The sequence below is a fragment of the Artemia franciscana genome, chromosome 16 (assembly GCF_032884065.1).
Source record: "Artemia franciscana chromosome 16, ASM3288406v1, whole genome shotgun sequence".
NCBI lineage: Eukaryota > Metazoa > Arthropoda > Branchiopoda > Anostraca > Artemiidae > Artemia > Artemia franciscana.
This window is the reverse complement of record NC_088878.1, coordinates 5,241,333-5,260,897: the sequence shown is the minus strand read 5'-3', so window position 1 is coordinate 5,260,897 and position 19,565 is coordinate 5,241,333. Positions and strand designations below refer to the sequence as shown.

Below are 19,565 nucleotides of genomic sequence, written 5' to 3'. Positions count from 1 at the left end.
CTCTGTGCTGTAAGGATTCCTGACACTTAACGCAGCTATTTTTGTTGTTACTTTGAGTGGTATAAAAATTTATTTGTGAAATGTTTGAAATGAAACAAAAATATTTTCAACCAGAATTAAAGATGACTAAAACCCTAAATTAAACGAAAATTGGCTCGTACATAGAATTCAAACGTAAAACGAACTTTATTTAACATGAAAAAAAATGTCGAGATAATGGAAAACGTCAAGCTTAAAACAAACCAAATTTCCTACAATTAGCAGTGGGTTTGCCACACCCTCAAACTTCCCTATAGCTGGAGTGTCGTTTACAATTAGCTGATTTTTTTTTTATTTTGAACAATGTTAGTACTCTGTTTTTGTTTTAAACAATGAGAATACCAAGAACGCTGGAGAGAAAAAGAAATACGTAAAAGCTGTAAAGGTTGACTATGATAAAGTCAAAAAAGCTCTGGATAACCTCAGTCTTACCAATAGGATTAATGATAAATTTTACTGGACACTTCTTCCTGTTAGACCAGTCATTCTTAGGTTTTATAGTGTACCCAAAATTCACAAACCAAATATACCCCTTAGACCTTATTTCAACAGTAGGTTCAGCCACACAGAAGTTGGAAAGGTATTTAGCTGGTATTTTATGATCCATAACCCTCAGCAGCAAACACACAATAACAAATACCAAAGAAGTAGTTGATAGGCTAAATAGCATCAACATTGGGAGAATACCACAATGTGCAGTTTTTATGTTGTATCTTTGTTTACCAGCATACCCTTGCCCTATCTTATACCAGCTTTACAATCAGCTTTAGAAAAGGATGGTTCCTGGAGAGAACTGACTAGCTTGGACTCCACAGGAATAATTATTCTTATGTCTTTATATCTTAGCAATGCTTACATTACTTTCAGGCATCAAACTTATAAACAGATTTGGGGCATACCAATAAGATCAGCCTTGGCACCAGTTCTTAGTGAGGTGTTCCTACAGCATATTGAGACTAATATCTTCAAGTAGGACTTTATGGATCTCCAACTCTACATGAGATATGTAGACAATTGCTTAATAATTTGGATTGGGACACAAGACAAATTAAGATACTTTCTCAAAAATTTTTTATCCAGCCCCAATTTTTTTTACCCCAGATATTAAGTTCACCATTGAACTTGAAAATAACCACAATTTATCCTTCTTAGATTTTCTCATTAAAAAACAAGAAAATAGGTTGGACTAGAGCATGTATAGAAAGCCAACTCATAGTGATAGATATCTGAGATATGAAACCTATAACCACCCTATAGTCAAAATTCTGTAGTCTATTCATTGGTTGATAGAGCATTTTTGGTGTGCTCCTCTGATTTTGAGCTGAAGTCTGAACTTGATTATATAAGATATATTTTGATAGGTATTGGATACCCCCAAAAAGTCATTGACAAGGTTATTTCCAGGAGAAAGATGAGTGGAATTAACAAGAATTTCACTCCTAAAATTGAAGATGATAAACCCTTTTTGTCATTACTTTATATCAAGGGCATTACTGACATTTTAAGCTCCAAACTCAGAAAGCTTGGCTTTAAGGTGATTTTTCCCTCTGGAAGGACTATCTCCTCCTTCTTGAACAAAGGCAAGGACAAGATTACCTCAGATCCACCAGGGGTATATGAGATTCCTTGTAGCTGTGGTGATATATATATATATAGGTCGTACCATGAGACCTCTACATCACCGATTAAAAGAACATGCTGATTCTATTGATGCCTGCCTTAAAAAGACAAAGCCAAAGGAGGAAGGTAATTTCTATGCATTGGCCCATCATATCTTTGAAAACCCTTCCCACTCCATTAAGTTTGATCAAGCCCAACTTATTGCTATTGCCCCACAACTCTTGAAGCAGAAAATCAGAGAAGCTTTGGAAATTGCTAAAATAAACCAGCCATCAATAAAAACAATGGTGAGTTTCACGTTAGCGAAATTTGGGAACCTGTCACCCACAAATTGAAAACTCACAAAAAAATCGACCCCTTTCCTAAAGGCCCAACCTCTTTAAGATCTACTAGGACAGCAGCCATCAATGTCTCTACAAAAATTTGGGCAATGGCGCAACAATAATTCCAGGTTCGGCTCATCATTAGTGTTGTTCAGTGTTTTTAGTTTTATTTATTTAGTGATTTAACTTTTTGGCAAGAAATTTGAATTTAACCTGATGATGACAGGCACTGGTCATGTCGAAATTATCGTTAGAAAAATCAATCACCTGACATCCATAGCTTAGGTAAGCTTATTACCATCTATTGTTATTATGAATAAGAGTCAGGTTGGCCTCAGAGAATATATGTCATTGTCATTTAGTCAGTTGTCATGTGACCCTGTCATTGATTCTAATGACAAGGTGGTCATCTTATCGACTGGGATCGAGATTTGAAAAAAAACGGTAAAAATGGCATCATTGAGGCAGTTCCTTTTAAAAGGGAAGATACATTGTTAAAAAATGTGGTTAAATATAACTTTTCAAACACAATTTTTGCTAAATAGATTTTTTTCCCATTCGGACTAATCCGAAAATTGAACCCTTCAACACCCCCCCCCCCCCAAAAAAAAAATCTTGCTCCTCATATCTGAAAGTGTCAAGTTATTCCTCAATATTAAGAACGTTAGCGAGGTTTTTTCATTCTAGTCTTCCAAAGGTGCAAGCCCCCTCTTTCTTCTTGTGAATCTCTATGAGAATGAAGCGAGGGGTCAAACGTTAGGTTAAAACTTAAGCCTTCTGTTACAGCCCTTAGAAACGGCACTTTTAAGGTGGGGCACTTGAAATCTGAATTTAAAAACGGAAGATACAACACTACTTTACGTATATAGAACCCGGAGGAAAAAGTCTGAACACTCTTTCACAAAGCCTTTCTACAACTTTCTATAAAAGCTTTCTACACTTTCTGCAAAAGCTTGATGTCTCTTTATGATAAACGAAAAAATTATCCAGAAGTGACGCATGCTTGTTGAGCGTAGTTTAGGCAAAATCCATAGACTCCAGACTCCAAGGGAATTGTGCCGGAGCTCACGACTTCATTTGAATCTGTAACAACTCGAACTTGAAACGGTTTTGTCTCAGCTAGAATAGAAAACACAAGTTTCATGTTTATCCTCTTAAAATAAAGGTGTTATTTTCTAATGTTCATTCTAAGCAGTTATTTATGAGAGAACTACGCAGGACTTACATTATGCCAAAGTCACATTAAAAATGAATCAATATTGACCCGGCACGACGAGGAGGGATGGGATTATCTAGGGCCTGGGCATATAATAAGCTCAGTCTAAGCTTTTACTCATGTGGCAACTAAAATATCAGATTTTTTCACCAAGACCAACAAACGAAACATCACTACAAAAGACTTAAATCTAATTACTATGGATGACAAAAAGCGTAAATCATCATAACCCACATTGCAACTTGATTAGTGAAAGTTCAGGATGTGTCTAATATATCTGCAACAGAACAGAGAGTGTACTTGTAAAAAAAAATTGTGATTTAATTTTCCCTACGTTTACTGTTTCCAAAAAAATGAACTAATTAGGTTTTGCGTTCTTTTAATTGACTTGAAATTATACCAGACCTGACGAACCACTACGCAATTTGATCCTTGATGACATGATTTTGATATGGTGGGCTATTTGTCTCTTCGAAAATAAGAAATAATTGTTTGTGTGATGAAAATACGTTGCGTTTGAAAATACGGAACTATAAAACTGTAATCTTTTTTTATCATTGGTGAAACTATCCTGTTTCAATGTGCCCGTCTATAGTTTTAGAAAATGAATAGTTAGAAAAGTTGGGGGATAGAATACTATAGATTTTTCAGATGAACCGTCTAAGGATAGCCTAGATACTCAGCTGATGGATTGTGTATCAAACAGTTCGTGGTAACGAACTGTAGTAAGGAGCGACCCGGCTCAATAGAAACCAAAACTCTAAAAAATGGAATTTTGATACCAATAGCTACATCAAAAGAATCGCATTTTAATGCTGATTTTAAATATATAAGTTTCATCAAGTTTAGTCTTACGCACCAAAAGTTACAAGCCTGAGAAAATTTGTGTTATTTTAGAAAATAGGGGGAAACACCCCCTAAAAGTCATAGAATCTTAACAAAAATTACACCATCAGATTCAGCTTATCAGAGAACGCTACTGTAGAAGTTTCAAGCTCCTATCTACAAAAATGTGGAATTTTGTATTTTTTGCCAGAAAGCAGATCATGGATCTGCCTTTTTTCTTTTTCCCAGGGGTGATCGTATCGACCCAGTTGTCCTAGAATGTTGCGAGAGGGCTCATTCTAACGGAAATGAAAAGTTCATAGCGTAAAGAGCGGGGTGTTGATGAGGAAGCAGCCCCTTTCATATACGAAGTAATTTCTGTTCGTTTTAAGTTTTAATGTCGCTCCTTACTTTCAGTTGAAAAAACTTGTTTTTTTTATTTAATCCACATTAAAATGTAAGAAAAGCAAGATTAAATTCCACTGTCCAGGTCTGTAATATGCAAAAGGCTACCTTTTACAAATGATAAGTTGTCAAAAACTGTCTCATTATTTGTTTATTTTTTGATAATCCAGCTGAGGCCAAGCCAAGAGACGTACAACTTCGCATTGGGCTTAAAGAGGTGACATGAAAGAAACTTATGTGATTATGAGCTTAATCGGAGACAGGGGTGTGTATTTATAAAATAGAGAGAAAGAGAAAATGTCTTTTTTATGATCTACCGTGTGAGGGGGTGCAGCTTTGTTGGTTCTTTGACTTTGCTAAATAAAACAACCTAAAACCAATAAAAAAATAGAAGTCATCCAAAATACAAAAAAATGGATTTTCAGAATCTAGGAGAAGAAAAGGGCAGAAAATTTGGGGGCCTATGGCCTCCATCATAACCCCTCCCTTCAACCGATGAATCTGGTGGGACCAAAATTCTGAATAGTACGGGGAGGAGGTGCAACTTACCAGACTGTCTTGGTCTTAGACAGCTTATGCTGCAACGAGCTCATAAATTCAATAGTCATTAATACTTACTACACACTGTCATAGGTGAAGTAACAGCGTTGGTTCCAGTTCTAATTCCAAAAGCTCCGCCACAGATTCTGTCACTAAATTCAGCTGGAAAAGTTCCAACTGCAGGTAAAAATGCTCCAGCTATTTGAACATAATCATTAAGACAAAAATATGGAATAGCGGCATTTGTGTTGGTTGTCCACGTTGTGCTATACCCGTTGGACAGTCCAAAAGCAAACTGACTGTCATCGCAAGTTGAATAACAGATCCCGCAAAAGCCCTGCAAGACATATAATTTGACTTAATCAAACTTAACTTGCTTTAGTGGGAGTAAAAGATAAGGCCTTCTTTCCTTTAGGAGAAGAGGATGGAGGAGCAAGAAGAATACTTACTACAAAATAAAAATAAACTCATAGGGAGGTCTTTTGTTGCTAGGATTCTTGTGATTCTATTGAATTTTGTTACTTTAGAAGAGATGAATCACACAAAAATCTGCACAAAAAAAACGTAAAATCACACAAAAAGTATCGCAAAAGAGGACACAGTAGCATATTTAATGTAACAATTCATGTTAGAAAAATTTTTAAAGTTTCGTTTATCTTAAAAAGGATATATTTAGAAAAATATCTGAAATTTTATTTCTTTAAAATGCGAAAATAGGACAAAAGAGGCAGCAAGGAAAATGAAAAAACAGTATGTCTACACTTTTAATCTTACACTTTTTAGCCAGAATCTAGATATTTCGATCACATACACTATTGGTCATCATCAACAGAAAAACTAAATGAATTAGCAATAGGTTAACAAATTCAGTCAGTCCAATAGGCGCTACTCTTGTCTTCTTTAGTGCTTTAAGATCATGAAGAAGGTTTAACGGTTATTCTGTTAAACCTAGTTTGAATTCAGGCTTTGACCTGTGAGGACATATGCTGGATTATACTTTGTATATAATTGGATTGCGTAATAAGTGAAACTGTTGAAAGTAAGACAATTACGAAATATTAATAATTTTTTGATAACGAAACATTATAACTTACCGACGGCTTCATTGAATACGGACTATTATTTTTGCATATCATTTAGATTGTGGGGAAGCAATTCTTGTGCCCTGTAAAATGGAATTACTGTATGTTTGTCCAGTTTTGAATTTTCTACAGAGACAAATTATTAACAAGGCAGATGAGGATGGTGTTGTGAAACTAGCAGCGAAATTTTTCGGAAAAGATGCGTTTAAAGAGACTATTGAAATCTGTCGTGATATTTTTAAAGTTGATATTCTTGAGAGGGGTCGGGGCTCACATCAGAGCGCGGCTTTTATGGCCGACTTTTACAAATTGCTATTAGACCGCATCTCGAAAGATGATCCTGTTCCACGATTTGCGATTATGGACCCGTCAGATGTTCTGTTTTTCCCGAGCGAACCAAATACTATTGTGGCATCAAGATTAAATTACTGTGTTCGAATGTTAAATTTCCTTGTTGAAAAACAAAAGTCTGCTAGCTCAGATATTGATGAACAAAACCGTTTGTGGTCATTCCTTCCTAAGCCAGAAAATGCTACAGTTCCTGTTATTTTTAGTAACTTACCTGCTAGTATGCAATCTTCTAACCCCACTAAGCAGCACGAGTTTATTTCAAATTTAGGGTGCTTAGATAAAATCGACCATGTTGAGCAGCGGAGAGATAGGTTAATGGTATATATGAAGGATAATGATTCTGCCTCATCGGTGGCAAGTGCCCTACCACCCGGTTCCCACATCAGTGCTCAGGTCGTAAAGAAGGGATATCCAGGAATTATATGAATTGACAATCGCTTTGATGAATCAAATATTACAGGACTAGTGAACTCTGTTACACATGCAAAGCGCTTTGGAGGCAGTTCAGTAATGCAATTGTCCTTTAAATCTCAAACAGACCTCGATATCGCTTGAAAGCATGGCATCAAGATTGATTATTCGCTTTTCCGGGTGTCAACTCCACTGAATCGATCTAAGCAGTGCTTTAAATGACAAGGATTTGACCACTTTGCACGAGAATGTAAGAACGAACCTAAATATGGAAAATGTATGGGCCCCATGCTAATAGACGCGATAATGCATGTTCGGCCTCCACCTTGAAATACGCAAATTGTGGTGGAAATCACAGAAGCAACAGTTTCTCCTGTGCCGTATTGAAGAGCCGCATGCCTGTCTCCGCATCGAACACTAAAACTTGTGGCTGATAACTTCTCTCCCTCTACAGGTATGGACCATTGCACCGAACCTGATTGTGTAAACCTGTATTTTCAAAACATGAATGGAGCAAGAGATAAGTTAATAATTTTAGCTGAACTATTCACGTCATTCGATGTAGGGTGTAAAGTTGAGCACTAATTAAGTGACGTTAATAGCAATCAGTTGGAAGTTTCTTGTGACCACCAGCTCTTCATCCGTCCTGCAAAAATCACGGAGGGTCGTCCCTCTGGCGGCATTATGATTAGAGTAAAAAAGAGCTTTAAGTGTGTTTTACTTGAAACAAATAATACTTTTTTTGCAATTGATCTAGGTCATGTCGTTATTCTTGCAGTTTATATGCCCACTAATTACAGAAACGAACAATCCAACGAACGTTTTGCTAAAGCATGTGCAAGAGTCTCAAAAATTTCTCATAAAATACGAGCATCTGGAAAAACCATTTTACTCTCTGGTGATTTACTCACTATTCCTAGTTTACCGTGGTCCCAGATTTTATTATCATCACTTCCGAAAGATCTATCAGTGGCATCAAATAGCACAAATTTTACTTATGTTCATAACTCAGGTAGCGTGGCAAAATCGGACTTTATAATTTTAGATCTTGAATGTTTAAAAAATTCTATTGTTAAAGTATCAGAGAAAATTTTGATTATTGATCATTCTCACCTTGAAGTGTCTGTTGTTTTAAATGTGTTTTGCCATAGGTGTTCTAGTCCAAAATGGTTTCAGAAGCAGCTTTGGGAAAAAAAGACGTAAACTCATATCAGTGCATATTAGATGACATTCTCAGTAGAATTAGAATTCCTTTTTGCCTCCTGTCACAGTCTCAAGAATTTCATTCCTTGGAATTATATATAAACTATGCTGAAATAGTTCATGCAATGAAAGTTGCGGCCTTCGTTGCGGTTCCTATTATTAGAGTGCATAGAAATGCACAAAAAAGGTCTGCTATTCCAGGGTTGCATGAAGCAAAACAGAAACATCGACTATGGTATCGTATTTGGGATCAATGTGACCGACCAAGACATGGCCCCTTTTCCAGAGTGTTAAATCAACAAAAAAGAAATATATAAAATTAGTGGCAACTTGGAAGAAATAACAATTAAAAGATATATATATATATATACCAAGATTAGGAATAATCCAAAGTTACTCTTTAATGAGGTTAATAAATTAACACAGCCATCAGCTGATTTATCAGACCAAATACCGTTAGACCAATGGTATGTACATTTTACCTCAGTCTTTGCATCTATTTCACCTTCAACTAAATTAAGTTATCGTGAATTGTTGTATAAGCATTTTTCTCAGCTGAACCCTTATAAAAACCAAGTTTATTTTACTCCATCGTCGATTTTGACTCAAATTATATCACTAAAATGTGGGAAAGCCCCAGGTCCAGACGGTTTGTTGCCAGAGCACCTTATGTATGGTACTTCCAAATTACTAGAGTATCTTATGCTATTATTTCAAATAATAGTAACCCATCGTTATGTCCCTTCTTTGATGGGTGACGGTATACGTAAGAAGTTCAAGGATCTTTCACAATATTCATCATATAGACCAATAACACTTTGTTCTGTTATTAGTAAATTATTTGAAAAAAACTTACTTCCATATTTAACAAAAAAGCGTGATATGCGGGATCAATAGTTGGGTTTTCGAAGTGGTGTAGGGGTTCAAACCCACCGTGAATTAGCATGAGAGGGTGGACTCTAGTTCAGCATTGTGGAGTGATATGCATGAGAGGAAAATTTTCATGCAAGTCAACTTGTAGTCAACCTGCAATTGTTCCCCAGCGAGAACCTCCAACCGGTACGACTTCAGTTCGGCATTGTGAAGGGACACGTTTGCACGGAGCATAAATGGGAGACAGTAACAACGGCCATCAAAGGGGTAAAATTAACCTGGACAATCTGTCTTGGCTTTTTTCTACAATTGGCCATGACTTCCACTTTTCCCACAACTATTCCCTTTCTTTTAAATTCTATTTAAATTCTTTCTTTTAATAATTCTAGAAATATTGGAACACCACCATAGGATTAAAAAACAATTATTTGTGTGTGGCGTTGATATTTCAAAAGCGTTTGATAGTATGTTGCATAGCCATGGTTTTTTGCCACTTTTGCGTAGTGGGGTGAACCCATTTATAGGACAGTGTTTGGCGGACTAGTATGGTAATTCATCTGTGAGAATCTTTTCGGGAGGGCAACTTTCAGACCAAATTTAGTTACGTCGTGGGGTTAAACAAGGGTCAGTTCTTAGCCCTTTTATATTTAATAACATAATTAGATCAGCCAGATGGTTCCTACCCCTATATATGATTAAGGGTATCGACATTAACCACTTTTCGCATGCTGATGATATTTTGTTGTTCTCGGATAATTTAATAGCAATGCAGAATGCAATTAATATATTACACTCAAATCTACGAGAGATAGGATTAGAGATTGAACCATCTAAAACAGAATTCCTAGTGGCGAACAGTAAAAGTGATATACAGTATCATTCAATTAGGGTTGGATCACTTAATATTATTAATAAAGATTCCATTGATTACCTTGGGTTGCCTTTTGGTCTGTCAATTAAAGCTACGCGGGATCTGGTGTTATCATTTGTGTTGGGAAAACTTAGGAAAACATATGGCCTTCTAGTCAGGGTAAAAGGTCGTTTTGATAAACAAACACTTACTATAATTTATAGCTCAATGTTTGCACCTCATGTATTTTTCATTGTTCCATTTCTGAAGTTTTTGAGTAAAAGTGATAAAAAGCGTATCCGTGTTTACTTTTTCTGGTTTTGTAAATATTTTCTTGGAATCCCACTATAGTTCAAAAATAGTTATATTATACGAAAATTCGGAATATTTGACATTACCGTTGAAATGGAACAACAATACGACCGATTTCTTAGACGGTCTAGAGAAGATAGAATAAATTTTCCCCTTAATTGTCTCATTTAATGGAATAACAATTTTGTCGTTATTTCTGTAATAAAATAGATATTTATGCGCTACTTATATGTCTGCTATTTTATAAGTTATGTTTATGAATTATGTTATTATTATGATCTACTAATTTTCATTAGAAGTGTAATTTTTATGTTTTTCAGTTGTCTTTCCATGCTCCTCTGTGTGTAAAAACCTTTCCATACACATTTTGAATGTAAAGAAGGCATAAATAAGTTATTATTATTATTATTATTGTTATTATTCCCCCATGCCGCCATCTACCCATTAAAGTCGACGATTGCGATACGTTTTACTAAAATTGGTGGTGGCGACATGGAGTTGTTTCTAACAGACCATTTTTTACCAGTAAGTAGCTTCCATTGAATTTATTGAATTTTTCGCTGGTGTTGGAGTAGAATTTGAGCCAACTGAGCCAACAATTCGTTGATGTTATTATGTTCTTAGAAATAATTTATAAGCAATTACTATTAATGCAATGTTTCCGGGCAATACCTACAGGTTGCTAAGGACTACTGTACCGTGCCAAATTAATTGCATTATTCTTTTTATTTAGCTATAGCGTTGAAATATTTGTTCCCAAACAGTCATCATCTAGTCTTATTGCTATGTCTTTGATACGATTGTTTCCGGAAACGTGAATTGCGTAATGATTTGATTGCCAAGTAAACTTTCGCTGAAACAGCACAATGATTTCAGCTGCTGTGTCTATATGGAGAATATTATGTAATCATTCATGTTGTATATTTTCTACCGAAAAAGTCACCATCTGGTCTTGTTCCAACGCCCTTGGGATATTGTTTCCATGAACTGGCGTAATGATTTGATCCCCAGGCAAATTGGCGTAATACTATGACAACTCCGTGCCATGACAGATTTATCTAGGTGTTCTATTGATGGAGTTCCGAGCAGTTCTGATCATCTGGAGAGCATTGCACAATGGTTGTTTTTATGATTAGGAGTTTTTAAACTGTTAATAAAAATAAAAAAATAAAAAACAAACAAAATGAAATATAAAAATAAAAATGAAACAAATAACTGCAAAACTTAAAAAATAAAAATGAAAAGTAAATAAATAAAAATAAAAATATAAAAATATGAAAAAACAGGGGCGTATTGCAAAATTAACGGTTAATGAAATCGTCTGCGCAATGCATGCTCACTGGGCGGAAATTATTACGTATTCTGTGGGGAAAATGGTTTTTAGATTTTTTCTTGTGGCTACCCCGTAGTAACCTTTGGTTGGTCATAAACGCATTAACTGCTGACAAATAAAAATATTTGAAGTACGAGACAAGTACTAGTGGTGACAAAATTGGAAACGTATACGTGCATTGTCATTACACTGAGAGATTAAATTTGTGTTGAGTATCGAAACAATTCAATTCTTATAATGGTGGATATGCGAGAGTGAGATTTCAAGAGATTACACCATTCAAAGAGAGCGGAAGCAAAAAAAATAGTTAACGACGATGGAAAACCTCTTGTTAGTGCTTGTGGTACTCTGTTTCCCGTTGATAATCCCTATTGCGATCTCTTGGGTGTTAGCATTCAATTGAAAGTAAAAACAAAATGTGTCCTCTTCTACCAATATTGTAAACTATACATTGTCGATGCTCCCGAACGATGTGCAGTACTATGTGAAGGGAATACGGTAATAGACAGTTAAATCGTTAGACAAATAAATTAGGCATCGACAGATAATATCACCAAGGAAATTAAAGACTAATTCAACGAAAAGCAACGTATCGGTGTGTTAATAGTATCATTAATAGTTTACTATAGGTGAAACCATGTAATATGTCGTCTATGACCCTGAAACAAAATAAATGTCATATTAAGATTGTATTATTTTTTCAAATGGAATCGAAATATTCAAGTTTTGTGATGATATTAAGAACATATAGTATTGTACCTACACTTACCTCAATAATAATATTTTATTTAATTACTTTGTTATTTTTCCATTATTTTTATGGTTGGCAAGCAAATCCATAATTTAAAATATTTATTCAAAAGTCAAAGATGCAATAAAAGGACATTTCAGACAAAATTTAGAACTGAAGTGTACCTTTTTCATCTTCTTTTGAAAAATTTAAAAACAGAAGTTGAACTTTTTTACTTCTTTTGTGAAAAATCAGAACACAGTTCGAACTTTTTTCTCTTCTTTGGAAAAATTTAGAACTGAAGTTGAACTTTTCCCTTTTTTAGACAAAAATCAGAATAGCAGCAGAACTTAAACTTCTTTCTCTGTTTTGGGCGAAATCAGAACTCAAGCGTAATATTACTTTTCAATGGAAAATTCGAAATAAAAGTTGAACTTTTTTCTCTTCTTAGACAAAGTTCAGAACAGAAGCGTAACTTTTTTTTCTCTGAAAAAATTCAGAACTGAAAATGAACTTTTTTCTCTACTTTAGAAAAAAATCAAAATAAAGTTGAAGTTGTTTTTTCTTCTCTGCAAAAATTCACAAGTGAAGTGTGACTTCTTTCTCTTCCTTGGAAAAATTGAGAAGTAAAGTTAAACTTTTTATCTTCTTTTGGGAAATTTAAAACACATTTGTAGCTTTTTTCTCTTCTTTAAAAAAGTCAAAAAGAAATTGAACTTTTTTCCTTTCCTTAGGAAAATTCTGAACAGAAGTGTGACTTTTTTCTCTTGCTTAGGAAAATATTACGTGTCTGACTTTTGAAAAAAATTCCTTCTACCTGGCTTTGTATCTTGATAAATTCCCATTTCATACGTCTCCCACTCAAAAAAAAATTCAGTTCATCTCTGTGTCTCGGACGTCAGTAAAAACCTCATCCACCTATTTCAGACACTAGTAAGCCCCTGTGAGCCAGGTAGTGAAGTTTTGTCTGAAAATTCCCATTCTTGCCTCTCTGACTTTCAAATTAACATTCTAAGTGATGGTGTGGCTAGCACACTCTAAAAATAATAGAAACATAGCAAGGCAATTCAATGAAATATTTTTACTGAAATAATGGCATGTACGTTTATTTTGAATTAAATTCAATTAGTTGCGGGTATCAAGCCATGGCTAATTGTTAAAAGGCCAAGACAGAAAGCATAAATGAGTGAGAGGCAAAATCTGGCACAAGTTCTTTTTGCAACTATATCAAATGATGGCATTTCACTTGGTCTAAAGTGGGAACACCGTATCACAAGATTAACGCATGGTCAACAAGTCCCAAGAACTCAGAGGTAAATGGTGAGATGTATAGTTTTTAAGTATATGGAAATACCCCTGTTATTAATATCTTCATAAGAAATTGGGATTTTTTGAATCCATTCCAAAAAATAAATCATCATGTTTTATCTTGACATAGAATTTATTTTATTTCAGGGTCATATACGACTTTTAATAGGGTCTCGGATATAAGCTCATCACACATTTCATCAGCTCTGTTGTTCTGTTAAATGATAGTATCTGCTGATAAACTATCAATGATGATATTAACGTTCACCGACGCTTTGCTCTCTATAAATAGTCTTTAAATTCCTTGGTGATATTATCTGAGACTACCCTTTTTATTTTTCCTGTGATTTTACTGCTTGTTGACTAAATTATTTTTACAAAAGTGACAGTTCCTGTGCATTTAAAAGAGATGATTTATGACGTCGATAAAATAGTACACTTTTCTTCTTTTTACCTTACATTGAGTGCTAATACAGAAAAGATTGCTAAATGGATTATCAACGGATATTGTGTTATCCTAAGCACTAGCAAGATGCTTCCTCTCGTCATCAACAACTATTTTTTTGCTTAAATTACCTTTGAGTGTTACCATCTCTGAAGATCTAACTCTCGAATGTCCTCCATCAAAAGAATTGAATTTTTCCAGAGTTGACAATGGACACATAAGTTTTTAATACTTTCACCACTAGTCCTAGTCTCTCAGTTCAAATATTTGTATTTGCCAGCATTCAATCTGCGATGACCAGCCACAGGTTACTACGGGGAAGCCCCAAGAAATTTTGAAAACCTCGCTCGCTAAAGATTTATAGTAATATCCTTCAATTGCTAATCCATTGCGAAGACAATTTCACTACTGGATAATTTTGTGACACTCTTGTGTTTTCGCTTCTTTATTTCTATCTTTTTATTGTTTAATCTTTTCAATTTTTTATTTAATTTTATTCGTTTTATATTTATTTTATCCTTTTATTTGTTTATTTTGTTTATTCTTTAATTTTTTTTATTAAAATCTATATATATAAAAATAAGTTGTCTGTGTGTGGGTCTGTCGAGTGACGTCATGTTCGTGTGTCGACTGACGTCATGTTTTCGACTGACGAAATTACAGACCGGGACATCGGGACACAAATGACGACCGGGACACCGGGACATAGGGAATATAAATGACAATCGGGACACTCGAAGAGAAAGCGACCGGGACACAAGGAATGTTCGATTAGCTATCAACATCAACAAAGCACCGGGACACAAATAACAACCGGGACACAGGGAGTATAAATGACGACCAGGACATAAGTAAAAAAAATTAAAAAAACTAAAAAAAGTTAAAAACTACAAAAAATAAAAATAAAAAACTAAAAACTGATAAAAAAGCTAAAAAACTAAAAAACTAAAAAAAAAAAAAGGAGAAAACCAAAACTAAAAAAAAAATAAAAAAAAAAATAACTAAAAAGGTAAAAACTACAAAAAAACTAAAAAGAAAAAAAACTAAAAAAAACTAAAAAAAATGTAAAAACTAAAAAAAAACTAAAAAGAAAAAAGGGGAAAAACACAAAAATTTATTTCATCATATACCAATTCAAAACAAATGTTTATACAGACCGAGACACCGGGACACAAATGACAACCGGGACACAGGGAATATAAATGACGACCGGGACACAGGGACACAACTACAACGGGGACGCCGGGGGCACGGGGGGATATATAAATGACGACGGGGACACAGGGAATGTTCGATTAGTGATCACCATCAACAAAGCTCAAGGGCAATCATTAGAATCATGAGGTATAACTAAAAAAACTAAAAAAGGTAAAAAACTAAAAACTAAAGAAATGACCAATTCAGAAACGAATGTATATACAGACCGGGACACCGGGACACAAATGACGACCGGGACACCGGGACACAAGGAATATAAATGACGACTGGGACACTCAAAGAGAAATTACAGACTGGGACACCGGGACACAAATGACGACCTGGCCACAGGGATTATAAATGGCGACCGGGATACAGGGACACAACTACTACGGGGACACCGGGGGGCACAGGGGGATATATAAATGACGACGGCGACACAGGGAATGGTCGATTAGCAATCACCATCAACAAAGTTTAAGGGCAATCATTAGAATCATGAGGTATAGATCTGAATACGAATTGTTTTCCCATGCACAATTATATGTTGCATGTTCAAGAGTCGGTAAACCTGATAATCTATTTATATGCACAGACAATGGGACAGCGAAGAATGTTGTATATTCGCAAGTTTTACGTAGTTAAAAACGTAAAACTTACGTATATATATATATATATATATATATATATATATATATATATATATATATATATATATATATATATATATATATATATATATATATATATATATATATATATATATATATATATATATATATATATATACATATATATATATATATATATATATATATATATATATATATATATATATATATATATATATATATATATATATATACGTTTTTAACTATGTAAAACTTGCGAATATACAACATTTTTCGCTGTCCCATTGTCTGTGCATATAAATAGATTATCAGGTTTACCGACTCTTGAACATGCAACATATAATCGTGCATGGGAAAACAATCCGTATTCAGATCTATACCTCATGATTCTAATGATTGCCCTTAAACTTTGTTGATGGTGATTGCTAATCGACCATTCCCTGTGTCGCCATCGTCATTTATATATCCCCCTGTGCCCCTCGGCGTCCCCGTTGTAGTTGTGTCCCTGTATCCCGGTCGTCATTTATAATCCCTGTGGCCCGGTCGTCATTTGTGTCCCGGTGTCCCAGTCTGTATATGTGTGTCTGTCTGTGGATCAGGTGACGTCATGTTTCTGTGTTGACTGACGTCATGAAATTAGTTGTCGTCATTTTTGCTTTGACGGTGACGTCATTCAAGGTATTTAAGACATATGTTCACGTAGAAATCTATTAATGTTTAAGTTTACAATGACTGATGAGCTTACCATGGCAAAAGCCGATGAAGATACTCAAAGAGTCTATGCCAAAAAACTTGCTGCTGATAGAGAAAGTCAGAAAAGAAAGCGTGCCGAGGAATCAAAAGAACAGCAAGGAAACAGGCTTGAGGCTGATAGAGAAAGAAAGAACAGAAAGCGTGCCGAGGAATCAAAAGAACAGCAAGGAAACAGGCTTGAGGCTGATAGAGAAAGAAAGAACAGAAAGCGTGCCGAGGAATCAAAAGAACAGCAAGGAAACAGGCTTGAGGCTGATAGAGAAAAAAAGAACAGAAAGCGTGCCGAGGAACTACCAGAGCAACGCGGAAGCAGACTTGCTGCTAAAAGAGAAAGTGAAAAAAGAAGGCGTGCCGAGGAATTACAAGAACAGCAAGAAATCAGGCTTGCTGCTGATAGAGAAAGTAAGAAAAGAAAGCGTGCCGAGGAATCACAAGAACAGCAAGAAATCAGGCTTGCTGCTGATAGAGAAAGTAAGAAAAGAAAGCGTGCCGAGGAATCAGAGCAACCTGAAAGTTATCGCCTGGCATTCAGGTACAACCCAGTCGATGATTATAGCTTGAGTAGATGTGTTCAAATCGGGACAATGTCTAAAATTTGTCCCTATTGCAAGGCCTTGAAATTCAATGGTGAAACAATGGGAATGTGTTGCGCCTCAGGAAAAGTTAAACTTCCTCTATTGGCTGCACCACCAGAGCCATTGAAAACGAATGAATGCTTGCCTGAAAAATTCTAATTTATGGGCACACGTAAAAATATTAAAATTAACAACAAATATGCGTGTCCGATTGCAAAACGATGACTCTGGTCAAACATTTTCAGATCAATTGCTGACAATTGGAAACGGAAAGCTCCCAGTAGACTCAATTTCAGGACGTATACAACTACCTGCTGATTTCTGTAATTTAGTGACGTCCAAAAATGAATTGATTGAAAAAGTATTTCCGAATATTCTAAAAAATTATAAAAATAATAAATGGCTAAGTGAAAGAGCGATTCTCGCACCCAAAAATATAGACGTCCACGAAATCAACAATATTGTTTTGACCAAGATTCGAGACCAGGCAGTCCTTTACAAGTCAGTCGACACAGTTTTGGAACCAAATGAAGCGGTTAATTATCCATCTGAATTTTTAAATTCCATAGATCTTTCAGGGTTTCCACCACACGTGCTACAACTAAAAATAGGCGTACCAATAATACTTTTAAGAAATATCAACCCACCAAAGCTTTGCAATGGCACGCGACTTGCCGTAAAAAAAACAATGGAAAACCTAATAGAGGCCACAATCTTGACAGGGCCTTTTGAGGGTGAGGCTGTTCTTATTCCTCGCATTCCCATGATTCCAACGGATCTGCCTTTTCAATTTAAAAGATTGCAATTCCCAATTCGATTAGTATTTGCAATCACCATTAACAAAGCTCAAGGTCAATCATTAGAAAAATGTGGTATAGATCTTAATACTGATTGTTTTTCCCATGGACAATTGTACGTTGCATGTTCGAGGGTCGGTAAACCTGACAATCTATTTATATGCAGCGACAATTGGACAGCGAAGAATGTTGTATATTCGCAAGTTTTACGCAGTTAATTTGTATTGTATCTATCTATCTATCTATCTATATAAAAACGAGTTGTGTGTATGCATGTTTGTTTGTTTGTAAAAAGAGCGTTTGCATATGATGTCATTATTAGTACATACGGCTTTGTATATGCAGAGACAATGGGAAAGCCAAGAATGTTGTATATTCGCAATTTTTACGTAGTTTAACTCCTGCAGACGAAATGAATGCTTGCCTAAAAAATTCTAATTTATGGGCACACGTAAAAATATTAAAATTAACTACAAATATGCGTGTCCGATTGCAAAACGGTGACTCTGGTCAAACAGTAGACTCAATTTCAGGACGTATACAACTACCTGCTGATTTTTGTAATTTAGTGACGTCCAAAAATGAATTGATTGAAAAAGTATTTCCGAATATTCTAAAAAATTATAAAAATAATAAATGGCTAAGTGAAAGAGCGATTCTCGCACCCAAAAATATAGACGTCCACGAAATCAACAATATTGTTTTGACCAAGATTCGAGACCAGGCAGTACTTTACAAGTCAGTCGACACAGTTTTGGAACCAAATGAAGCGGTTAATTATCCATCTGAATTTTTAAATTCCATAGATCCTTCAGGGTTTCCACCACACGTGCTACAACTAAAAATAGGCGTACCAATAATACTTTTAAGAAATATCAACCCACCAAAGCTTTGCAATGGCACGCGACTTGCCGTAAAAAAAACAATGGAAAACCTAATAGAGGCCACAATCTTGACAGGGCCTTATGAGGGTGAGGCTGTTCTTATTCCTCGCATTCCCATGATTCCAACGGATCTGCTTTTTCAATTTAAAAGATTGCAATTCCCAATTCGATTAGTATTTGCAATCACCATTAACAAAGCTCAAGGTCAATCATTAGAAAAATGTGGTATAGATCTTAATACTGATTGTTTTTCCCATGGACAATTGTACGTTGCATGTTCGAGGGTCGGTAAACCTGACAATGTATTTATATGCAGCGACAATTGGACAGCGAAGAATGTTGTATATTCGCAAGTTTTACGCAGTTAATTTGTATTGTATCTATCTATCTATCTATCTATATAAAAACGAGTTGTGTGGATGCATGTTTGTTTGTTTGTAAAAAGAGCGTTTGCATATGACGTCATTATTAGTACATACGGCTTTGTATATGCACAGACAATGGGAAAGCCAAGAATGTTGTTTATTCGCAATTTTTACGTAGTTTGAAACACATATATAAATCTATCTATATTCACAGGTGGGACACAGGGACACAACTACAATGGCGCATAACTAATATGGCGCGTAACGACTTACGCGCGCGGGGGGGCTTGTATATATATATATATATATATATATATATATATATATATATATATATATATATATATATATATATATATATATATACGTTTTTAACTACGTAAAACTTGCGATTATACAACATTCTTCGCTGTCCCATTGTCTGTGCATATAAATAGATTATCAGGTTTACCGACTCTTGAACCAGCAACATATAATTGTGCATGGGAAAAAAAAA

General features: G+C 35.1%; 1 protein-coding gene across 1 annotated transcript in view; it reads right to left on the bottom strand.

Annotated features, from left to right (window-relative positions):
* Positions 1 to 197: 197 nt before the first annotated feature.
* LOC136036946 (uncharacterized) overlaps positions 198 to 19,565 on the bottom strand; it is a 79,063-nt gene continuing 59,695 nt past the window's right edge. The window contains exons 7-8 of the mRNA XM_065719335.1: positions 5,047 to 5,305; positions 198 to 3,101 (exon numbers count right to left, since the gene is read on the bottom strand). Coding sequence (XP_065575407.1) covers positions 2,965 to 3,101; positions 5,047 to 5,305 — 396 coding nt within the window. The 3' untranslated portion in view covers positions 198 to 2,964. The remainder of the gene's footprint in view (positions 3,102 to 5,046; positions 5,306 to 19,565) is intronic.